Source organism: Drosophila nasuta, chromosome 2R (assembly GCF_023558535.2).
Source record: "Drosophila nasuta strain 15112-1781.00 chromosome 2R, ASM2355853v1, whole genome shotgun sequence".
Taxonomy (NCBI): Eukaryota; Metazoa; Arthropoda; class Insecta; order Diptera; family Drosophilidae; genus Drosophila; species Drosophila nasuta.
Genome location: NC_083456.1, coordinates 540,580 through 566,292, shown reverse-complemented (window position 1 = coordinate 566,292; position 25,713 = coordinate 540,580). Strand labels below are relative to the sequence as shown.

Genomic DNA, 25,713 nt, shown 5'->3' with positions numbered 1-25,713 from the left:
TTAATTTATAATCAGTGCAAACAGTAAAGATACAAAGTTTTTATGCCTACCAAAAACAAAGAATTTTTTTTATAAAAAAAAGACGTCTGTTTTTTATCGAATCTAATTAGAACTAACTTAGGAAATTTTAATTTATAATTAAAAAACCTCTGCTGACGCAACGGATGTCGTTAAGGGTTTTGGGTGCTTGAATTTAAGTCCTAAGATAATTCGTCTTTTGTAAGGTGGTGATCGCTGTTCCCAGAGACCTGGTGACTTAATTTATGCTGACGCAGCACAATTGATAGTTGTTATTTGCTGGTGCGACCATATTGGGGCCATTGTCCCCACGATGTCAAGGTGCTGACTAGCTGTATATTACTAAATACTATATTACTAAATACGTTAAAAATAATTACTTATATTGTATATCAACTCAATGATTTGACCGATGAACAATTTTAATAATGCGTGAGCTTAATCGGACAACTTGATCGATGTCACGTGTTCCAAAGTTAAAAAAAAATAATAATAAATATTAATTTAAGATCTTACATTGTTTCGACATTTTTCAAGAATATCTTTGCGAATTATTGTATAGTCTGGGTAAATTTTTAAAACTTGCTGACATATATTAACTGCATTTGTATATTCTTTCTTTTTCATATTGCTCAAAGCTAATTTATAGCCGATATGTGGCTTGGAGCGCCCACAACTTTTCCAGGCATTTTCATAATACTTGATTGCGTTATTATATGATTGATTTTTTTCTGCAATATATCCCGCCAATTCGTAAGCTTTTGTGCAGGATTTATTATATTCTAGGACTCGGTCCACGAGTGATTCCGCAACTTCCAACTTATTGGCATGAATATAGATGTCAGCTAACAGCAACCAGCTTCGCTCCAAATATTCGGCGTCTTCATAGCTCCAACTTAAGCGAGCTATGCGTTTTAGGTGATTTTTTGCTCGTTGAATTTGTTTTAATTGAACTAAAGCCAACGCTATGCCATAAACAACTATTACCATTAACGGATTGCCGTCCGTCTGACTAAGTTCTGTAAGATCTTTCAAGGCTGTTTCAATTTGGAATTTTTGCTTGGAAGCTATTTGAAGAAAATTCCAAAGAACACGATAAGTTATAGCATTTTCAAAATTTTCTCCAGGTTTAGGATCCATTTCCTTAATTAAACGCTCTGCGGTGCGCAGAGCAATTAACCGAGATTCATTAAACTCTCCGCTGTCACCAGCTTCAAAAATATCATTTGAATTCGGTGTTTCGCCATCAGGATTAAGGCATATATCGATCATATTTAGTTTAGATTGCAAACCCCAAACAGGATCCCTACGCGATAAATTAAAATAGCGCAACGCACTATTAAGGCTGCCATTATACCATTCAAATAACCCGTTACAATAGTTAAGTTCCAATGAGTTTTTGTACTGCTCAGAAGCTTGTGCTGCTCGCTGTAAGAACGGTAAACTTTCCAGCAAAGTGCCAAAACGCCGCATAACCTCAATAAGTCGCGTTAATGCTGTCCAGTTACACGGTTGCAATATCAATAGTTGAGAGAAATGATACGCAGCATTCTCGAATTCCATCTGAAATAATATAAAACATGCATTACATATACATATGTACATACATATAAAAGTAAATGAGTGAAAAAACTGGTGTCATGCCAAGACCGTGACAGCCGGATATTCCAGTAGACCGTTGAATGACATGTCACGCCAGACATTCTCCGCCAGCGTGACTCAACGCCCAATTTCCCTAACGCCTATTTTCCTCAATAAAGGCCGTGTGCAGCAGTCACGCTGGCGGACACACTGCCTGGTATGACAAGTCATCCAGTGAACTACTGGACTGTCCGGCAACCATGGGCATGTCATGACACGATATTCAATTGGGTTACCACAAAAAAAATATTTGTATACAAATTTATTTTATTTTAAATACGCAATGAATATTATGAGTGACCAACATTTCTTGTCCTTTCCTTTTTATATCCTTTTTATATCAACAGCCGAGACGATCTAGCCATGTCCGTCTGTCCGTATAAAACACATGATTTCGAATTTTCTAAACGCTTTTTCGCTTTTTCAAAAATTTGTATAATGCTTAAAATGATAACGAACAAAACAAACCTTTCGAAATGATAAGTCCGCCATTAGTAATGATGCAGATTCATTATTAGCATTAATTTGCAGGATCTGCATGCAAGTATTTTGACATAAGTTCATTTCCTTGAGTTTCATTTGAAGTTTTGCAAGAGATACTAATATGTCAATATCGTTTGGTGTGTACTTAATGCACTCCTTAAAATTGGTCAAAGCCAATTCGTTGTTTTTTATAAGAATTGCTTGCTGCGCCACAAGTAAGCATATTCTGAAAAGAAAAGACAATAATTTTAAGAAATAATTGTAGTCATGATAAAACAATTTAAGTAAGCAACATTCACATCGATAGTTCTCTAACACCATTAATCTTTTGTTCTCATTTCAATCGTAAAACCGTTATTGTAGAAATAATAATTTTCATGTGATACATAAGGAATCGTGGAACCGGGGTAAAAAATGTATACAATAAATTCTAAAGGCAAATGAAACTGTTAGTACTAATAGCTACAAATAACAAATATTCAGTTTGAGACATATGTTATATTGACTAAGAAAGTCTAGAGTAAACCAATAAACACGGCCCATATAAATAGAACAATTTCTTCATCAGCTAAACTATTTTTATTAATTAATACCAAAATCTACCAAAATCAAAAATTTAAAGGTTCTTAAATTTCGCTGTTAAACGCGTGTTACTATGTGGCTGTAAAAATTCTAAAATGGTCTCTAAAATAATCAAAATAAACAGTTTATAATACCAATTGAACACTTGAGCCCCATTATTATTATGAAGCTGCATTTCATTCAATGATAACGAGAGTCCAATTATAATAAAAGTGCAACAATGCGATTACTTGGCCTAAAAGGCGATTCAAAACATATTCATAGCTGCGCCACCTAACAGTTATAACTCAATAACTATCTTTGTTGACATACAAGCTGTCATCATATCTACGATGACCTTTTGTAATTATTAATTCCTAAGTTACACAGCCGAACAGAATATCAATAACTCACAAAATAAATTTAAATGCAATCGCTGAACTATTAAGACAATTAATTAACTATTAATCTAGGTGTAATTAACGTATGAGCGCACCGGCTTGTAGCAGCGCTTGCTCTCTCTCTCCGAATACAAACATACGTGCACTTCGCCTGCTCAAACGTTTGACAGCGCAGTGCAGACATACATACATATGTACATACGCACATACTGCAAGTAGTTCTGCGAGTAATGTAATAGATTGGCAGGGCAGTGGTAGTCGCACTCGACATACCCTACCCTTTTAATTTTCCAAGTGAATATTCGGTGTGTGTACTTTAAGAGCAACTCTCAGCTCGATTGTCTGTGTATGGGCGTTACTCCAGCCAGTGTTCAAACATACACAGACATACACACACACATACACACACATTATCATAACCACATAATATAATTTATTTTTATTTGTTTTTCCAATCCAACAGCAATCCAAACAATTGTCGTTTAAATACTCATACATTTATACACATTTTTGTCTTTTCCAGCGTCTTGCTCTCTGGTATTTTTTTGTACGATTGTTTTTTTTTTGTTGTTGTCTCTTTTTTCGACGAACATCCTTTGTTGTTGCGGAAAATTTCCCCCGCCCCGTCCTTTTGCTTTCGTCGTCTGTGTCCGCTACAATCCGTATCCATCGAGGTGTAAAATACCGCAGCACTGTATTTGGTATTTTTTTCAGTATTTTTCGGTATTTTTTATTGTTTGTTTGCTACACTCTTTCCGTATTCTTTTCACTATCTGGGTCGATTTCAGGCAAAAAACCAATTTCTATTTGGTATTTTCTTTTTATATTTTCTTGATTTTTCGCTTCTGAGAAAAATTAGTATACAGTCCGTATCCTTGTCGGACTGTAAGAGCGCCCAGTTAGTTTTCATCCTCTTTGCGTAGCATGTCATCGGGCAAACCCGATAAAAGTAAAACTCGACTGTCCGTGCCCTCTACTAGCGCCGCTAGAACCTCGATAAGCCCCCCTTTACCAAAATCCAGGAAGGAGTCGGCTCTTCGTGCATCCAGCCTTCGCCGATTCATTCGCAATCGAAAAGAGAGGTCCCCGCATGGTCAGCTAGCGTTTCGCCCGCTTCTGGCACCAGGCTTGCAGTCAAATCCAAGCCGCTGATCTTGGTCACACAGCCTTCATCCGATCCTAAGACCAAGGTTCCTTCCGTCCCGATCCACAAAACAAAACCGATGGCACAAAACAAAGTAGACACGGCGTTGACGAAATTCATCGCCGCGACTGATCGTATCAGTCACTTTGCGGCGAGAGTCAACAATCCTTCGGCTGATAGCCCATCCCTGTATACGTGCCAAGTCCGAAGGGACCAGATGCGTTCCTTATGGGAAAAGGTCGAGAATGAGTATGAGGCTTGCTCTTGCGTCATGTCTGAGGAGATGACCACAGAAGAGCTCCCTACTGTTCAGGCCAAATACGAGTACTTCTATGCTGTCTACGAGCAGTGTGCAGCTCAGTTAGGTGAGCAAATAGCCAACGCATCCCAGGCGCTCACCCCCCGTACACCCGTACAACCACAAGATGTGCAATTCATGCCCACAGGGTGTCGATTACCTCCGTGCGACACCGAAGTTTTCGGAGGCGATAACACTCGCTGGCCCACCTTCCGGGATTTATTCACGGCTCTCTACATCCAGAACCCGAGACTGTCGGAAGTTGAGAAACTTTTCTATCTCAACTCCAAGACCAGCGGTGAAGCCCATTCAATTGTTTCAAAGTCTCCTTTGACAAATGAAGGGTTTCAGTCTGCTTGGTCCAGCTTGACTGAGCGTTTCGAGAACAAACGGTTGCTCGTAAACAGTCAGCTGAGAATTTTGTTCAATTTGCCCGCCATTGGGCAAAAGTCGGGTTCCTCTATTCAGGAGCTGCAGAGCACTATTCAAGGGTGTCTGACAGCCTTAGAGCACTCGAAGATCAACGTAGAGAATTGGGATTGCATCCTGGTTTTCTTGTGTTCTTCGAGGCTCCCCAAGTTGACCCTTTCTCTTTGGGAACAGTCAATCCAAAACAAGAGCGATATTCCAAAGTGGGTTGACATGAACGCTTTTCTTCTAGAGCGCCATCGCACCCTAGAAGCGATAGCGGAGGTGTCATCCAGCACGAACGCTCCGACGGTTCCAAGAGCCTCACCCAAGAAGGCCCCCGTCTCCAGGCAGGTCAACTCTTTTTGTGGATCACCTTCATTTCTGAACGATTGTTTAAGCGCTTGAGGATGCCATACACATCCGTTCAAGCCCACGTCTCTGGGCTGACTCAAGTTGTAGCAGTCCAGCCCCAAAAGCATTGCCAATTCCTAATTGGCTCCCCGTTGCGACCCGATCTGCAGATTGAGGCGTCGGCTTTCGTCCTTCCTCAATTAGCAGGAAAACTGCCCTCATGCTCTGTCCCACAAACCATCCTCGACAATCTGCCAAGCATCCCGCTGGCCGACCCCAAGTTCTATGAGAGTTCGCAGATAGACGTGCTTTTAGGCGCGGATATCCTCCCATCCGTTCTTCTCGGCGGCTCTCGTCCGAACGTTTGTGGGACCCTCATTGGTCAAGAGACCATTTTCGGTTGGATCCTGACCGGTCCAGTGTCGGAATCCATTTCTAAGTCCATCTCGTCCTTTTCGTCTCGACTGTCCGTCGATCGAACTTCTACGATCGGTCCTGTGACAGGACCCCCTCCAAATCTATTTCAGTTTTTTCGGCTCGACTGTCCGTCGAACAAACCCCTAAGAATGGTCTTGTGACAGGACCCTCCTCTACATCTATTTCAGCTTCGAATGGTCCTGTGACGGGATCCCACTCTGATCCTTCTTCGGTTCGACTGTCCGTCGAACGATCCTCTACACGCAAGCCTGTGTTAGGCCCCAATTTAAAATCTGTTTCGACACCTTCGGCTCGACTGTCCGTCGAACGAACCTATACGATTGGTCCTGTGACAGGACCCCCTCCGAACCTCTTTCAGCTCGACAGTCCGTCGAACGATCCCGGACGGAGACGAAGTCTTCCTCTACACCGATGGCACCGGTCACTCCGCGCGGGGTTTCCGTGCCTCCCGGCACAACCTCGCGCTAGCCCAGGAGCCGACGCGACCACCCGGCACCCTCCAGAGAAGAACCACCAAGGACGTCCCGTGTCAACGTTTCCCAGGCCGGCATCCACAGGCCCACTCACCCACGCACCAGGCCCGTGCCTAGCTCCCCCAGACGGCACTTTCCAGTGCAAAGGAGTGAGCATACTCCCCACCGCGGCGGTCAGGCTACACATGGGGACAGCGGCTTTCGAAGCGTGAGTTGGATCCGTGTTGTCCCGTAAGCCGCATCAGCGAGTCGATGCCAGGGGCCTTGGGCCTCTTCATCACTCACGTGGGCGCTGAAGGAGTCTGCACGGCGACGTTGTGCTCCAAGACATCACCCACTCTATCTATCCTGATATTGTCCTGCCGGGTATCCTCCCAAGTTTGATATTCTTTGCAATCCCAATATTGCAAGGGGGGAAGAATGTTGATGCAAGCGCATTGTAGGTGTGTGGCACACTATCCGTTCCGCCGACCAAAAAGCACTCGATGCTTTTCGCTCACCCGCAGCACTCAAGATCCAGTGCGCTCAACTTTTCTCTCTCCCAAAACTCTCAACCTCAGAGCCGAGCTTTGCAAGGGCTCGGCGCTAGATCTGCAAAATGCCGTCGGCATTTTGCCTCTCCAGTATCGATCTACGTTTCCTCAATAGCGGTCACCCCCAATAACCCCCTCTCTATACGTTTTATTGTTAACAACCCGAACGTTTAAATATATATTTAAGAAAATATTAAACGCGAGTGTTTTTATTTAATTTCGGGAAAGGGAAATCTGGAAACTAGGGATGAAATGCCTTTATTTTGGCCACAACCGTAATTTTCAAGCTAGAAAGTTGAAACTTGGAGAATTTGCTGCTTATATTATTGTGAATTTCGCATTTTCTTATTTCTTTTTTTTAATTTTTTTTTTTTTTAGTTTTTATTTTTTATATTTTTTGGTTTTTAATCACCTCTAAATCGTTTTCCGGAAAATCATTTGGAATTACAATCAAAAGAGGCGTTGACATGGCGATTTGCATCCAGCCAAATTTTAAGTAAGTCACCTCGACGAATAGAAACCTTGCTTGCATCTATTGAAATATTAACCAACAAAACTATTAGAACCAACAAAACTACTGCTTACGTATTTCATTAAAAACATGACAACACAAAAGCACATATAATTAAATACTTATAAAAATATTTTCTACATACCATGCAGAACATTTTCCAATTTAAGGTATGTTAATTGGTCAAACTGTTTAAAAATACGACAACGCCAAAATTAAGAAACTTGACTAGTCAGCAAGCTTGCACGCACCACGTGGCAAGAACAGCTGACTTTAAACGGCTGGTGCAAGTCGAGGGCTCCACAATAAAATACCAATTAAATATTTTCGATGTCTAGGGACTTTTCTAAGCTTGAAATAATTGTATCATTATTGATATATTAACATGAACTTTTTAGGTTTTGCCCAAAATAAAGGCATTTCATCCTAATGTGCATTGCTTGTTTATGCTTTTATGCACTTTAAAGTTTGCTGTACATCCTGAATAGCTGGGCACCACAAATAGCGATCAATGTCGAAAATGCAACGAACCTGCAGTCGAAGAAACTACAAACCGGTGTTTCCTACAATTCGGCTACAAAGCGCCATGTATTATGTGACTCCATGATAATGTGCTGATTGAAAGCTCTTCAAGTACAAACTCCAGAATTACCGTTAGAACTTATTTCCAATACAAAATCTTCATATTAAAAACGTCAAACGTCGTAACTCTTTGTGTAAAATCTACTAATGTTATCAGACCTGCTCTTGAACTTTCAGAACTATATCAATTGGCGTGAATCTGCCTTTTCTACGCGGTAGCTGCATATGCAGGAAGTGTGTGGTAAAAGCCAAAACACCTTATTATAGAATTAGACACAATTGAAAAATTAACAATTTTGAAAGAATTCCTTTATTTTACAAATAAATTCTGGTACACTATAAAGTTTATGCATACAAATACGACTGTGCTAGCTGCGGCTGTGGCCAATACCTGGCGAAGTTCTAAATTGCTCAATTTTAGATGCAGCCTTCAGTCTAAATATACATAAGTTGAGGCAGCTTCGAAGTTTTCACAACATTAACGAATTGGATTGCATAGTAAGTACAATATATTATATTTATTTATTATGCATATGTTTCCACCATTAATTTTGTGTGCAATTTGAAAATGCTTAAGAAAAATTGACAAAAGAGACCGACCCAATCAATCAATTATATTCTTTAAGCCTCTCTCAAATGTAAATTAACGCTAGACTTTCCCAAAACCGCATATTCGCAGAATAGCCTTGCATAAGTAACTATAATGCACCTAGCCAACACTGAGCAGCGTATGAAACGGCCAAGAAATAATTACAGAAGAAACGCATGCTTGTGCTTATAAAGGTTTTGATAAAAAACCTTAAGCAAATTGCCAACTTTATTTAAAACGTTGAAACTGTACATACTCGATTGTAATATTTGTAAAAAACAAAAATCTGAAGATATTTGTACCCTACAATTCAAGTTTTACTAGATTTGGGACTACATATTTATTCTTATGGCCGTGATTATGTCTGAGTACCGCGCAACAGGGGAAATGATATGATACAATAATGGGAACCAATATTTAGTGCGAAGGCTAATCGCACTACCACAATATCGCTGTGCTTGCAATTGTGGACTCGACTGTAAATGCCAGGTAAGGGCGAGAAGAAAGGAGGCTTACGGAGCAAGTGAAACCGCGCGGTTGTACTGCCACAATTTCACCGCACACGCTATTCCCTCCCTGGCTTGGTTCTTCTATCATCTAAAAACTCACTTGGTTCTGTTAATTTAACAAATTATGCGCCACTGACAACATTCAAAAAGTATAAAGTAAAAGTAGTGTATAAGTTTATATAAATTGTAGTTATTATTCATCAATTGGCTCTACTTATCTGCAACGATCATATTTCTGTACAAAGTGATCAAATTGATCGACTATTTTCTTTAAACATTTTCTTATACCTTTGGCTACTTCCTTTCATTTGTCAACTTTGGTTTTTTTTAAAGAAGTGCATACCAATGTTAATTAATTTTAAGGAGAAATAATCAGCTAATTTCCATCGATTTCGCACTTTTTCCAATAAATATACCACAATATTTATCAAATTTCGACCACTTTTTCAAAATCACTGCCGCGTGATCAATAATGCAGCTCAATTAGCCATTCCTCTCTTAAATACAGTCGCTTAAGGAATGATCCGGCGGAAGGTTAAACTTAATAGAAATTTATATGATGCAGACCCAGTTTTTATAACACCAACCATCGGGCACAAGTGATTGTGATTTTGGAATCTCTTGAATTTTGTCAGTGTTGTTGGCAAAAATATAACATTATTTTTGACATTTTTATATTTTAATATTATAATAACAACAATACAGGGGTGCCACAGAAAACAGTTTCACTCGAATTTTACTTCAATTTCACTTGTACGTGAAACAGGTGCCCCGTTTTACGGTGGTATCAAAAACATTGACTATTTTGCCAAAAATAGAATGGCATACAGGTCAAAGTGTCTAATTGCATTCAACTTGGTGAATGCCAGCATGATTCCTGTAACTGCTTTCTTCAAGCCGACGCACTACCTCCACGTGGTTCTCCCTGGATTGTCACTCGACAGCCGTTGAGTGGCAAACTAAAGCGCGCAACGAGAGAATCCACCCATGTAAAACAAAATTTCAGTGAAGGAAGCAAGAGAAGCCTCGGAAAGGAACTGCTCTAACGTTGACGACCATAGCAAGCGTAAAAAGGACAATGATTTGAGAGTATACACCTGGAACGTGCGAACATTGTACAGACCTGGTGCTGCTCAACAACTAGCAGATACCCTCAACAAATGTAGGGCTGACATCACTGCTATCCAGGAAGTGCGATGGATAGGACAAGGCTGCATAAAGAAGAACTGTGACATTTACTACAGCTGCCATCCAGAACGGCATGAATTTGGTTGTGGTTTCGTTGTAGGTGCCAGGCTGCGGCGCCGAGTCTCTCACTTTCGGCCAACAAACGAGAGAATTGCAACGATCCAAATTACTGCCAAATTCTTTAACATCAGCCTGATATGCGCACATACCCCAACGAAGGAAAAGGACGATGCCACCAAGGACGCTTTCTATGCGGAGCTCGACCGAGCTTATGGCCGCTGTCCTTCCCACGACATTAAAATTCTCCTCGAGGATTTTAATGCCTAGGTAGGACGAGAAAACATCTTTGGTGCCACCGTCGGGCGATTTAGTCTACATGAGACCACCTCGAGCAATGGTCTCAGATTAATAGGCTGCGCATAATATGGTAGTTCGTAGTACTGGATTCCGTCATTTGGACATCCATAAGGTATCTTGGCTCTCTCCCGATCGACTGACCAGAAATCAGATCGATCATGTTGTGATCGATGCAATGCACGCATCTAATATACTCGACATGCGATCCTGTCGGGGTCCCAACATGGACTCCTACCATTATCTTGTTGCAGCTAAGATTTGCACACGGCTATGTGTGTCGAAGATTGCACGTCGAAGTGCGTTAAGACGGCTGGACAACGGAAAACTGCAATCACAACAGGATTGAATGCATTCTCCACTCACGTCTCGGGGCTATTAAGCCGAGCACCTTTAATACCTGAAGACATAAGCGATATGTGGGCGCTCATATCTCACTCCCTGCGAGCTTCGGCAGAAGAAGTGCTTGGATTCCAGCGTCCTCTAACAAGGAATCCATGGTATGATCAGGAGTGTGATGACGCAACAGCTGCAAAGGACGCCGCCTACAAAAGAATACTGCAGGCTGGGGCGACATGAGCTATTGTGGATGTCTACAGGTCTACTGAGGGATCACTTCTCGAGTCTGTTATCTGGCTCAAGCACAGACTCTGAAGACTATGATCCACGAACCCAAATCTATGGCACTGATATTAAAGTGCCAATCCCAAGTCATATCGAAGACAAGGATGCAATAACGGCTTAAAAACAACAAGTCTGCAGGTGCTGACGGCCTGCCGGCTGAATTGTTTAAGGCAGCTGGTGATATGTTGGTAGGGAGCATGCACCAACTAATCAGTAAGATATGGCTCACGGAGAGCATGCCCGAAGATTGAAACCTCAGCATGATCTGTCCCATCCTGAAGAAGGGTGATGCCACGGTGCGCACCAACTACCGCGGAATTAGTCTTCTTCCAGTTGCATACAAGGTCCTATTGTGTGAAAGACTGAAACCCCATGCTGAAGCACTGATTGGACCTTATCAGTGCGGGTTCAGGCCTGGCAAGTCCACTGTTGACCAGATTTTCACCTTGCGCCAAATCCTGGTGAAGTCTTACGAAAACCAGATCGACACGTACCATCTCTTCGTCGACTCGCCGCATTTGATAGCCCCCGGCGAGATCGCCTATATGCCGCCATGTCTGAGCTTGGTATACCAGCAAAGCTGACTAGACTTTGCAGAATGACATTGAGCAACACCGAAACCTTTACTACCAAATGTGGCCTCAGACAAGGTGATCGCTGTCTTGTATACTCTTCAATATTTTAATGGAGAGTATTATAAGAAAGGCTGGTGTGCATCGGACGGGCACAATATTAACCAACAGATGTGTCCAGCTCCTTGGTTACGCTGGTGATATTGATATCATTGGTCGCACCAAGCGTGATGTCACAGGAAAGTAGGACTAGCAGTGAATATGGAGAAAACAAAGTTTATGGTGTGCTCTAGCAGAGAATCGCGGCGACTTGATTCTCAGCTGACTGCAGAGAACTATAGCTTTGGATCCGTCAAGGCGTTTATCTACCTAGGCACTGCTATAACAAGCACAAATTATGTCAGTCTGAAGATTAAGCGGAGAATAACACTTGCCAACAGGTGTTACTTTGGGCTCAGTAGGCAGTTCAATAGTAGAGCTCTCTCTCGACGCACAAAAACCACACTCTACAAGACGCTCATTCTTCCAGTACTCCTATATGGTGCGGAGTGCTGGACAGTGACGCAGTCAGATGCAGCTGCTCTTGGAGTGTTCGAGAGAAAAATTCTTCGCAAAATCTTTGGTCCAATCTGCGTGGACGATGTTTATCGTTGTCATGGCCATATAATAATAATTTTGCAAAAAAAAAAACATGTAAACTTCACTTTTATCTAAAAATGTTGTTGATTCATAAAAAGTGTTCAATTTGTGATTAAACTGTGTATTCTGTGAAGTAAATTATTAAAATTAAGATTTTTGTAAATCGCTTGACCTGTGATGCCACTTTTTTGTATCCGAATTCAAATCACATGTGATTTAAAAAAATTATTGAACGTAGTTAACATTTTTTAAAAATAATAAAAGAAAAATTTATTTTATTTATAAAGGTTTAATATTTTTTACTAATTTTAATCTAATTTATAATTTCCAAAAACACTTCAACGTTTTGATGCTGATTTTGATTTAGTGTGATGCCACTTTTTGTGTATCCGAATTCAGATCACAAGTGTTTTAAAAACAATTATTAAACATTGTTAAAATTTAGATTATGTGGCAACACAAAAATTAAAAAAAAAAGTTGGCAGTAAACTAAACAAGCAAAGAAGTAAAAGAAGAGCATGACCTACATGTCAATGCTTTACTATAAATGAGTCATGAGAAATTTAATTTTTGATAATTAATTGTGTTTATTTTTTAAGAAGGGGAAAACATCACACGCTTCAACAAAATAATTTCTTAACTTTATGAACTCAGCTGGTAATAGGTATTTTCAATCGATTTTAAAATAACTATGAAATCATAATTTTCAACTTTTATTCTTTTTTTAAAAGTGTAACTCCATATAAAAAACGGAGGTGCAAAATAAATAAAATAAATAAATTTTGAATCGATACTCCGATATTGGAATATATGATACCAAATCTGCAGTTCCACAAGCGAAAAAATAGAAAACCTATTATTCCGCACTCATAACGGCAAAGTGAAGAGAAGCAGAAGATTGATAAATTAAAAAAAAAACGATTGAGGAATTTTTTCGTATCAGCATTTCATATGCGGTTACTAAATCTATCGATCTTTAATTAGTAGCACTTGTTACGCACAAAAAAATATTTCTGGATTCTTCTCTTTCTTAATGAAGAAAAATTAATTAGGATGAGAACTTATTCCATTAACATCGTTCATATTGGGTCAAGTCAGGCCAGGGAACAAAGGTTCTGCATTTGCAAGTTTGTTTGTTTCACAAAAAAATGCGTGGACAACTCTTCTTTTCATCGTTCATCCCGGCTCTATAGCGGTTTATCAACCTGAGAAAAAAACCATATGCATTTTGGGCTTACAAAGCAGGAAATTCTGTAAGAGATGTCCGAGCTATGGCACCTCATCTTGAGTAATCCACACAAAATAACTGCTCATAGAAAGCTCATCAGTCACATTTCTGGAACTACGAAAACATCTAACAAATTTCTACAATTTTCAACCCTAGTTGACTTTTTCTAATAATAATAACATAACAATTTTATGATATTATATTGATTATGTTATGATAGTACTTATAAATGTAACGTACTTGTTAATATAATAGCATCATTAAAATTTTCATACGTCTTTATGTGAAATGAATCATGGTGTTGATCGAAATATGATCGTTTTGATTCTGTCAGTCTTATGATAAATGGGGTTCCAATGACTCGACACCCTAGTTTGAGAGCCGGATTAAAAATAAATTTTAAAACTTTACTGCTATGAAAATTTTGTCTGCGATTGTTAAGTTTTTTATTTTTATCAAAGTTTGTGTCTTTTCTTCACAATTGTCAGTTTAGTATTTGACTGAAAGTCAACTAGCGGAAATGACCAATTAATAAGAAAAACAATTTGGAAGTCAAATTAAATTATTTATATAAATTCAATTAAAACCGGTAAAAAAGCTATAATTGAATGTGATTTTGAAACGCCAACTAACCGTTATCAGTAAAAGCAAAACTTAATAATAATTAATAGCCTGTCACATTTTGCTGCTTCCAACTGAGTGTCACCATTTTAATGTAAAACAGGTGGTCAGAATATAAACAAACTTCAACCACTATTTATAAAGAATAGTGGATCCTTATATTTCAAATACATGGAAGTATGTGAAGAAAAAACGAGTTTTTAATGCATATATATTGAATAGTTTATATTAGATGGTTGAGCTATAGACCTTTTTAGAGTAGCAAATAAAAACCACGCATTTCACTTCAAATACATATGGGTAATTCAATGGCGAAATTTGTCCCGTGCGAGACTTTTTACAGTGCACTGCAGTGAAAATAACATAAACTGAAACAATTTTAAAAATAAGTTAATGTTATTCTTAAAGATTTAGACAAGCACTATATTTAGAGCTAAGATTGATTTTAGGAACTTAATCTGTTTTCCGATAAAATATATAATTTCGTTCATTTTTTGGATTTGCGTACGAATTGGTTAATTTTTGCAATTATCACAACAGAAAACAAAATAGAAAGAAAATTTCAAAACCGTTCTTAGCTCTAATTAAAGTACTTATCTAGAGCTATAAAAATAAACTTTTCCTATTTTCAAAATTGTTTCAGTTTATGTTATTTTCGATGTAAAGAGTCTCGCACGGGACAAATTCCGCCATGGAATTACCCATATGTTTTTACTGTTTAAAACATTAATATTCACAACCGATGCACAGTGGTTGGGCTTGTATGGAGCCGCGGTCATAAATACTTTCCCTTGAGATATCAATGTGAAATTTTTTCCAAAATTCTAAAAAAATATTTTAATGCATAGTAAAAAAATTGGCCATATCGTACGTCTATATCATATAGCTACCATAGGAACGATAGGATAGAAATAAGTATGTAGTATGAAAAACTTTTTTGTTTTTCAAGATAAGTAAACCAAACGTACAGATTGTATGCTTGGACCAGTTTTATATATGCTTGCCAAATATAGTCCAAATAGTAGTCCAAGTACTAGTTTCAAGTAATATTCAAATACATTAATAATTAGACAATTTTGTAAACAAATTAGGGGCCATAACAAATAAATTTAAAAAAAATAAGAAAACATCAATGAAATCAAAAAACATAGAAAAACAAAACAGTCAATCAAATTCTTCTAGCAAATCTAACGTTGATATCATTAAATTGGATTTAAATTTGCAAGGTAATTTCCTTACTTCTGTATTAAAAGGATCAGAAGACAAAAGTAGTCTATTAATTAAATCCGTATTTGTGGCAATTCGAGATATTTTTCGTGAGGTCTGCTTTCTATATAGTTTCTTTGTTTCGCGACTCTGCAGCTTCTTCCGATAATTCTCCAATTGAAACAAGAGCAAGATTAACTAAAAAGTGAATTTGAATGAAATAAATAAATAAAAAAATTTAAAAAAAACATTACAAACACGAGCGACGAGGACAAAACAAAAGCACAATAAAGAAAAAACTTCCCTTGGCAAACGCTAGATGGCATCAGTATTTTTCCGATTATATTAACATCGGCAAATTTCTGCAGCTGATTTTAGGCATACAGTACCCTAAAAGTCAGACGAACACAATAACATACATTCTATTTGTGGAATTTTGTGGGATCACAACTAAAACTTTAACTAAACATGAAAAAGACGTTCACAAAATAGACAAAAAAAGGTTAATCGCTATAAAATACACAAATAAAATTTAATTAGTCAGATAAATTTCATAAAACCAAATTATTAAAGTTAATACCTTCAACTTTAAAATGCATTTTAAATAATTAAATTTGGTGAATTTTTGCGAACGTCCGACCACTTTAAACTTCACTTTTGTTTTGAAGAAAAGCTCACTAAGCGCCGCTGCAGCAGCAAAATTGAAGACGTGTTCACACTTTGCATTCTATTTTTAGCATGTTCCGTTAGAATTCCGGAAAAAACTCGTTTGCAATGACAAAATGTGGACAATTTAGAGACAAATTCTTTACAATTTGGCTAATTATTTTCAAGTCGAATTTTCGATATGGCCTATGGGCGCAACCACTGTGCGATGGCGATTCAAGTTCTAATGGTGAGACGATGTATCAAATCAAACTGCAGTGGCCAACAAAACCATCATAAGAAGGACTGATAAATTAAGAGAGCTTTACAATATCTTTACATTTATTTAATTATAAAACCTGTAATTAATATTGTATGGTCTAAGTTCAACCCGACCTGAGATTATTCGCTTTCTTATTTTATATAATTTGAGAAGACGTGTTAAAAAATATATTGATCTGCGGGGGACAATAGCAAATGTTGTTTTGAGAAACCGTGGACCCTGGTGTCTTTCTGTCTGTAAGAGAAAGAGCTGAATTTTGGTTGCGATTAGTACATATAACGAAGCGAAACAATTTTTAAGAATATTTTTAAGAAGTAATGCACTAACATGAAAGGCCAAAATCGATATGAGATTGTCTCATAAAATCATGAAATTATCACTAATCAGAAAGAATGTAGTCAATTATTTAATAAAAATAAAAATAATAATATGAAAATAATAATAATAATAATAATAATAATAATAATAATAATAATAATAATAATAATAATAATAATAATAATAATAATAATAATAATAATAATAATAATAATATATATATATATAATATATAATAATAATAATAATAATAATAATAATAATAATAATAATTATAATTATAATTATAATTACGTTACGTTCGCCCCATATTATTTGACGTTATTTGGACGTTGACGTACTAACGGCAGTACCATCAAGTGGCCCAGCGATACCAAGCACAGGCTTGTTGACGCGAAGACAAAACAAAATAAATTTGTGAACAGCATGTGAAAAATTACAAGAGTTTTTGCAATATTATATTTTCCGCTTTATTCGCGAACAAAGAGACTGGACCTAATTGTTGTTGTTAGGCGACGAAAACGAAAACGGAGTAAAATGATGACGCGCTGTAGAGTTCTCAATTTCAACTATGTTTATAATTCTATGCTAAGTTACATTAAGCCTAACTTAACTCGCTTCGCCCTAATTCTAATAACTTCATTTGACAACTTCATTATCTTAACTAATGTACATCAAATGCGCCAACAGCATGCATTAAACGAAAACCGCGAATAAATATTAAAAGACGCTGGACAGCTAATTAAATTAGATTAAAAATATGTTAGAATATATGTATAAGATAAATAACAATTAAATACTCGATAAATAAGCTAATAATAAGGTTTTAAGCAAAGGAATAAATTTACTAGAGCAAACTACGTTATTGAGATTATTATAGTTCACACACAGAATACGGAAGGGATTATGGCAAGCAAAGTTAGAGATCTACGTGACATGAGAAGCGGAAGAAAATTCCTAGTGATCCCGACAGGAACTGCAAAACTAATTTGACTTAACAGCTCCAAAGAGTCTATTTCATCATTAATTAGTCTCTGTATAAAAACAGCACCTTGCATAGTTCTACGGTCAGAAAGAGAAGGAAGGTTTAGTAATAAAAGTCTACTGCGATACGGTGGTAATCTAATATTAGGATTCCAATTTAAACTACGAAGAGCAAACAATAAGAATTGTTTCTGCACCGATTCAATCCTATCTTGATTAAACCCATAAAAGTCAGTTCGAAACGTAAAAGAACTGTGTGGCAGTGGAAAAAGGCTATTAGTGCACAAAAAGTCATAACTACGGCTTCCATACTGAAACAGTTGCACAGAAGAAATCGATATTATCGATAGACGAATATTATTAAAGGCAACCGATGCTTTTAGTGATTTGTCATCACTAACAAACAAAGAGCCAACATTTTTTAATTCAGTATCTGAAAATACAAATATAGAAATGGCGGACGATCTACAGAATTATAAATGCCAGCTGCAACAAGTAAGTTTAAAAACACACGGCCTAACGCGCGAAATGCAATTAATATTGTCGACGTCGGTGTGTGTACAGAAAACAATCCATATAATGCATGCAGGATTTAAACCCACTGTTTACAATTAACAAGACAATTTAAATTTGGGATATTTAATGCAATTCTAATGTACTTCGCTCAATGTACATACTTAAATATCTGACTACAAGAAGTGTGTGATTTAATTACGCATTCTTTACCAACATAAATTTACAAATTGCTGTTTATTTTTGCCTTTAAAAGGTTGAAGCTGCTTTGCAAACAGACCCGTGTAATGAGGAACTTTTAAAACTAAAGGACGACCTCGAAGAAGTAATAAAATTGACTCGAGATTTAATAAAAACACAATTGGAAGAACAACGTAAATCATCGTACGTAGAGCCATCTTCATCAAAATCGGCGTCCGCAAATTACTTTGATGATATTGAAGCTGCTCTTTTAGAGGCTGAGAAATTGGTGACATCCGTCAAAGTTTGGAAGATTGGAGACAAATGCCAAGCCAAATGGACAGAAGATGGTCAATATTACGATGCCACCATCGAAGGTATAACTGGCAAGGGCGAGGTCAGCGTTATTTTTGATGCTTATCAGAACCGTTCTACAACAACGCTTAAGGAGTTGCGAGAACGTACTACCCGCAATGAAGTATTTCCGTCAAATAAGTAAGAAAATTTATATCCAATTCTGTTAGTACATAACAGTTAATATAATTTATCAAATTCCATAGACGACATCGACCAAACCAAAAGGAATATTTAAAAAAACGCAAACAAAAGAAACAACAACGCTTCAAAGACTTGGAAGAAGAGCGTGAATCAGATAAAAATAAATGGCTTAACTTTACAACGAAAAATCAAAAGAAAGCAGGCATGAAAGTCAACAGCATATTTGCCTCTCCCGACAACGTTAGTGGAAGAGTGGGCATTGGCACATGTGGTACGGCAGGAAAAGGTATGACTGACTTTACCATAGGTGAAAAGTATCGTAAGGGCTTGTAATATAATAAAAACAAAAGGCATAGATTTCTCAAAATATTTTGTTGTACTTATGTATATAACACATCTGAAGGTATTATTGAATGTATTTTTACATCTTGCAATTTTACGACGATGTCGTAAACATTAGTATCGGGTGTAAAAAAACAGCATTATAGTTGTCCAAGTTACCTATTATCTTATCTTACTTTATCCGAAAGTACATGTATGTATTATGGTATGTATTTAAAACAGTGTTAAAACTATATTTTTCTAAAAACACTGTCCAAAATACAAGCTGCTATGGTTTGTACTTTAACTGAAGAATATAAATATTACGGCCAGTAGGTAAGTATGTTAAATCTATTCGTGATGCCATCAAAGGCCTTTGCCTTTATAATGTTTATTCTACCAATTTATAATTCGTCTGCCTCTTCAACACGCGCGCCAAAATCCCAATCCCCTTTTCCTCGACTTTGAATTGTGAAGTGTATCGAACATATGGTCATATGCTTATGATTATGAAACTTCTTTACTATTTTTTTTTTTTTACAAGTTTTTATATTCGTTATGGTTTTAAAAGTTTTCACTTTTGTTTTTGAACCAGGTTTTACTATGCACTTTTTTGTAGACTGGAAAGAAATTACGTTTTAAACTTTGATATTACAATTGTTCTTAAAGATTCATGATGATTGCTGATTTTTCCATCAAAAAGCCCGCTTCCTATAGGAGTAGAAGGGTATTATAACTTTGTGCCGCCAGCAACCAGCGGAGTCAACTCCGATTCTATATAATACAAAATATACTATCCGTATGCAACACTGAATCTCAGAGTCTATAAGAGACAGCACTTGTTATTTTTGCACGCAGATCATGTGTGTCTTAAATTTCTGCCACGATTTTGATTCTTTCTTTCGATTAGAAAGAGTAATTTTCAAGGTAGGTTATGATTTTTGACACATACAGTCATAATTAAAGTTTATGATTCATGAAATTTTAAAAACGATCAGATACAAATTGTAACAGTTATTTAAAAAACCATTATTTATGGAAGGAAAATATGCTAGTCAAGTCTTAGCTGCCCTGTTCTGGCATATATCTTCGGGATATTTTAGTATTTGTTCGGTATATTAAATTGGTATGTATATCTTTAGAATAATAACGCAGTTTTTTTTTTTTATTAAAATGGGTATTTCAGAATGGAGCATCCTCGAGTTCTTGTTCTTATACCCGCTACCCATAGGGTAGAAGGGTATTATAACTTTGTGCCGGCAGGAAATGTAGATAGAAATGTAGGTAGAAGGAGGCATCTCCGACCCTATAAAGTATATATATTCTTGATCAGCATCAACAGCCGACGCGATCTAGCCATGTCTGTATGAACACCTAGATCTCAGAGACTATAAGAGATAGAGCTATAATTTTCAAGTTTTTGCCACGCCCACTTCCGCCCCCGCAAAACATCAAAAATAGAATAACAAGCGTAATTTTAAAGCTAACAATAGTAGTTATGATTCTTGAAAATTTGGTTGCGATAAGATTAAAATTGTGGAAGTTATTAAAGAAATACTTTTGTATGGGGAAAACGCCTACTTACTAGGGTTCTTAGTTGCTTTGGATGACAATCTTGTATATTGTGCCGTCTTTGGTATATTTTGAATGTTGAACTATATCGATATACCATATACCAATTGGTATATTTGTAGTATTTTTGTACCATTTTCGGTATATTTTAAAAATAGCACCGCAATATTTTGCTTTTATTCAAAATGGATAGCGGGTATCTCACAGTCGAGCACACTCAACTATAGCTTTCTGTATTGTTTATTTTATAAAAAAAACTACTTACTTCGACAATATTTTGTGTTGCTCATGTAAACTCTCAGACTGATCAATAGCGCAACGCTTTTGAATTATAACTTGGTTATCGCGAGCTCGATCTAATGCTTTCAAAGACTCGGAAACATTTCCAGACTTCTCATGGACACGAGCCAGTAATAAAAGTCTCTTGGTTCTTAGTTGGAGCTCTGTCAAGCTGTCATCATTTCTAAAAAAAGTAACAAATTAATTTTTCTTAAAATTTTTTTTTTCTTATATATGTACATACATTTTATGGCCATCTGTCTCCGATAATATATTAACTGAGTTTTGATAGTGCTTCAATTTTAAAAACAATTCGGCTAAGTCTAATTTTAATGCAGAGCAATCGGGGTTTTGTATTACTTCGTGGTAATATTTTAAAGCTTTAGCATAATGATGACTTTTAACATATGCTCGACCTAATTCTCTAGCCAATACAGCATTTGATGGACTCATCTTATATGCATTTCGGTACGCACAAATAGCCGTGGTAGTCTCTAAAATAAAATCAAGCATAAAAATACACATGTATCAATTATAAATTTTTTTAATTAAAGTCCAACCTTGAATAGATAGGCACGCCTCCCCTAGCATCAAGAAGTTTTGGGGTTCAGGACGAATTTCGACTAAGTCTTTAAAACACTTTGCGAAACCACAGCGATTCTTTTGATGCTGCAGGTAAATATTAGCCAATTGTATCCGAGCCTTTAAATTTCAGAAAAATACATTTTTATTTTGTTTTACCATTTTTACAATACACTTCGAATTATCATCCAATCGTTAAATTTGATGAAATTAAATAAATAAAAAAAAATTGTTATAACTTCAATAAAAGAAGGAAGCATTTCTAAATACATATTTATCAAAAAATATGACGTTTTTTTTTTAACAGTGCAATCAAACTTTTAGTGCGAATTTAAATTCAAGCGCATATACAAAATAACATTTAAGAAAAAGATAATCAAAAAAATGTTGTGCACACTATGTTGCATTATATATATGTACACATATACATACCTGTACGTAATATGTTTGATCTGGCTTAATTGAGGAAAGCAGATCTATTGCCGTTGATATATCACTTTTCTCAATCTTAAGTTTCGAATGGGCAATAACCAATCGACCCATTTCAACAGATCCTTTAAATTCTTCAAGTGCAGTTTGTAAAATGCGCTCACTTTCGTAAATGCCCTGTGAATCAGGCATTTCACGAAGAATATAGATTAGCTCGATATACAAAGTCATTTTATCTGAGATAGTTAACCTTTTATCAAGGCTATAATCTAGAGGTTGAATTTCCGTTTTTACCCCGCCACCAGCTAACTGCATCGCTAACAGAAAGCTCTGATGTGCTTCCAAAATATTATTTTGATTTTTATATATTATGCCTTTAAGTAGATGATACATAGGCATGTCGCGCACTGTAAATTTATGAACCAACGCAAGCTCTAAATATTCGAACGCTTTAGTATATTGTTTTTTCTCTACTAGTATCTGAGCTAGAAGCAAATAAGCATCAGTATATTTCTCTCCAACGACGTTAAGTACACTTCGCAGCTGTGACACGGCTTTCGAATACTCGCCGCATATGAAGTAAATATTTCCACGCATAAACATCGCCTGTTTAGAAAATGTATTATTACAAATGGTGCAAATAAAATATTGTCATTAAATAAATGATTAAAGCTGATGAAGGGATATGTGTGACTCGAATAAATACATGGAAAGAGTAACATAGACAAAATGTCTAATAAAATTTTTTGGAAGAATTGAACCGATTGTAATTTATAAAGTGCAGTAACAATAAATATCGATCCCTTTAAAAAATAATTTCTGTTCACCAATTGGGATAGTTAAAATAATACAAATGCATACTCCTTGGTGTCCAGGGCAAATTTGAAGTATGCTTTCCAGTATGTTCAGAGTGTCTTTAATCGTAATGTGCATTGACTGCTGCCCCATACTTAGGTTGATCTCAAAGTAGGCTTTCTGCAAGAGAGGGGGCGTGTGTCCAATGAACGTCTTGCATAAGTCTAGCATAAATTCCGGATTCATGTGGCGGATGTAATCAATACCAAACGAAAACGATTCAAGTTTTCGGAAATGTAATTCTATAGCTTCCTCGAGTATTTGCACTGGTGACAATTGTTGCTCTTTAATATTATCAGTTTCAGCCAGTAAAGCAGACATATACAGAACCAAAGGGTTAGGTTTGTATTCGGCGAGCTTCATAAGAAATGCCAATTGCTGACGTATCTGCTGCCTGTTTTCCGCATTCATTTGTGCCTTCAGTTTGCACAAAGTTAGACCACAAAATGCTTCAAAGTTTCTACTATTAACATCGCAAGCCGAGCGGAATGTCAATTCTGCATTAACAATTTTGTTTAAAAGCAACTCCTGGTATCCTAATTCAGTTAAAATGAATACATCGGCAGGATTCTGTTGATTCATTTTTTCCACACATAAGTGAGTTATTTGAAGCACATCAAAGTTTCGCGAACAAATTCTTGAGAATAGTTGGCATATTTCCAGAAGTAGTGTGTGATTTCCAGGCTCGTTGCGATCCACAGATGCGAGGAGTTGCTGCAGTGATGTTGCCCCTGCTTTGATATTACTCTCGCGAATTATGTGCAGTACGCCTTTAGTAAGTAAAGCAGCAATATTATAAGGCTCTAAATTAATGACGCGCATTGAAGTATCCATCGATTGGTCCCAGTCCAGGGCTGCTAAATGCAAATTCATTTTCTCAATAAGTAGAATATTTATCTCAGGCAATCGAATGCTTAGCTTCTCAATGACTGAAAGTGCTTCCTTAAACTTGCGAGTGTTTTGATAATATCGAACAAGTGCTAAGGATGCATCAATATTTTTTCCATTGCTTCGAGCAATACACATTTCCAGCGTGTTTTGGATTTTGCTATTAGCTGCCGACTGGTCGAAACTTAAAGAAAGCTGACACCATATTCTCAATATCAATGCGTCATCGTAAGTATTGTCTTTCATTTTCATAACAATTTCGATATGTTCCATAGCAGTCTTCAAATCATCAATCAAGTAATAAAAAACAGCTGCATAGTAGTATGATTGAGCATTACTTGAGTTTTTCAGACTAACTCTGTCGCCAATTCGAGTTTCTAGTACCTGTAGTGCGTCTCGATCTATTACGTGACAATTTTTATGAGCGTGTATTAGTGCCACTGTGGCAGCCAATCCCAATTCCGCTTCATTTTTCAAAGGGTTTAATTCTCGAATGCATTCTTGCATTCGATTACCAATTGCTAGTGCAATTCCGTTAAATAGTCGAAACTCGGATTGCATCGGAAACTTGGCCAACCCATCTAATGCAATTTTTTGCATCGAGTTGTAATAACGCAATCTGCCATAATAAAATATTAAGCTTGTGTAGTCGTTCGAGTCCATACTTGATGATTATATTCTTTATTTAAAAGAACAGAATTACAGCTGTTAATGCATAATATATTTCAGGAACTGCGGTTCGTAAACTTCAACGTAATTCTTCACAAAACCGCACGATACCTTGAGAATGAGACCGCTTTGTACACCATAATCCAATGCGGCCTAAAAAGAAATTATAATAGGAATATGAAAATAAATGAATTTATCTGCCTAACAAAACATTTAATTATGTAGATAAATATTGTCATTAGCCAATAAATAAGTTGGTAAATATGAAATCGCCTTGAAATAAACTTTGTCTTTTGTTAATATATTTTTAATTAGATAGAACGCGCCTGAGAAGGCCATGGATACCGTTATTCCCTACAACGGATTTGAAAATCCCCAATTGCAATATTAACATGAATTATTGTTTGCATATGACTAGAATAATTGTGCATGTTGACGATAATTATGGTTAAAAAAAAAATTTTTGTTTGCATATACATATTTAGTGTTTTCTGAGTGTTAACGTTGACGTTTTAAATTTACGTATGTACATACATGTACATTATGTACATTAACATATATATAAGAATGTAGTACCAGCTTTTTAAACAATATTCCTTTGATGATATTCAAGGGCAGTTGATTTCCGTAGCACCTCAAAATAAAGACTGAATAGTGTTGCTCAAAAATGTGTTTGTACGCGAAATTAAATGTTCACATACATATGTACATACATATATGTATGTTGCTTTGCCTCGCAACCGGATTGTATTTTGTAAGTTGCTATTGGCAACAGTTAAATATATATGTACATAGAACACACAAATTATACTACTAATCACTAGGTAAGCAAATACCTTAGCTAATAGCTTGCCTATGCCGTGTCCACCCAAAGCTGTAGGAACACCAGTATGCTTAATGTGCATGATTCCATCGTTAATGTCATACTTCAACTGAGCAACACCTTCTTTAGTTTCAATATAAAACCTGCTATCATCATGTTTTATTTTAAAAGTAGTTCCCATCCATCTTCGTGGGGTTGGCAAAATTGCATAGGAGACCAACACGTTCACTCTTTGGAAAACACAAAAATTTTGAGTTCTACGACAAAATTCCGGCTCACGAATTGCTCCAATAATAGAATAGCGTCCTAGACATTTAATGCCGCAGTTGATAACCCTTGAAATCGAATTCATATTAGCTGTTAAAAATATTTATATTTTTTTAATATTATATACTTGTACTGTATATCTGTACTGTACATATGACTGTTAATATTTATTTTGACATATACTTAAAAGAGCTGTAAATATGTTTTTTCGATCTAATTAAAAGCATTATAA

General features: G+C 36.6%; 3 protein-coding genes and 1 long non-coding RNA gene across 9 annotated transcripts; 2 read left to right on the top strand and 2 right to left on the bottom strand.

Moving 5' to 3' along the window:
• On the bottom strand, positions 1-24,385 carry LOC132784576 (tetratricopeptide repeat protein 21B-like). 5 transcript variants are annotated; one of them, XM_060790276.1, is made up of 6 exons: positions 21,983-24,271; positions 21,529-21,670; positions 21,213-21,462; positions 20,955-21,152; positions 2,128-2,368; positions 1-1,581 (listed from the first exon to the last, which is right to left on the bottom strand). In XM_060790276.1, exons 1-6 carry the CDS (start codon positions 22,580-22,582, stop codon positions 523-525), a joined length of 2,490 nt encoding a protein of 829 aa, XP_060646259.1. In that variant the 5' UTR covers positions 22,583-24,271; the 3' UTR covers positions 1-522. The 5 variants fall into 5 exon arrangements, with proteins under 5 accessions (XP_060646259.1, XP_060646261.1, XP_060646258.1 ...); XM_060790275.1 differs by lacking the exons at positions 1-1,581; positions 2,128-2,368 and adding an exon at positions 16,407-16,552 and having other exon boundaries at positions 21,983-22,585; positions 22,841-24,385; XM_060790278.1 differs by lacking the exon at positions 21,529-21,670.
• LOC132784577 (survival of motor neuron-related-splicing factor 30) lies at positions 17,988-19,163 on the top strand. Its single transcript, XM_060790280.1, has 3 exons — positions 17,988-18,100; positions 18,375-18,793; positions 18,859-19,163. Exons 1-3 carry the CDS (start codon positions 18,059-18,061, stop codon positions 19,127-19,129), a joined length of 732 nt encoding a protein of 243 aa, XP_060646263.1. The 5' UTR covers positions 17,988-18,058; the 3' UTR covers positions 19,130-19,163.
• Positions 24,375-25,713, bottom strand: LOC132784579 (protein NATD1). 2 transcript variants are annotated; one of them, XM_060790282.1, is made up of 3 exons: positions 25,609-25,713; positions 25,228-25,549; positions 24,375-24,544 (listed from the first exon to the last, which is right to left on the bottom strand). In XM_060790282.1, the coding sequence occupies exons 1-3, from the start codon at positions 25,632-25,634 to the stop codon at positions 24,431-24,433; spliced, it is 462 nt and encodes a 153-aa protein (XP_060646265.1). In that variant the 5' UTR covers positions 25,635-25,713; the 3' UTR covers positions 24,375-24,430. The 2 variants fall into 2 exon arrangements, with proteins under 2 accessions (XP_060646265.1, XP_060646264.1); XM_060790281.1 differs by having other exon boundaries at positions 25,665-25,679.
• On the top strand, positions 24,544-25,405 carry LOC132784580 (uncharacterized). The gene is made up of 2 exons (XR_009632260.1): positions 24,544-24,648; positions 24,707-25,405. It is a non-coding gene; the product is annotated as an uncharacterized LOC132784580 (long non-coding RNA).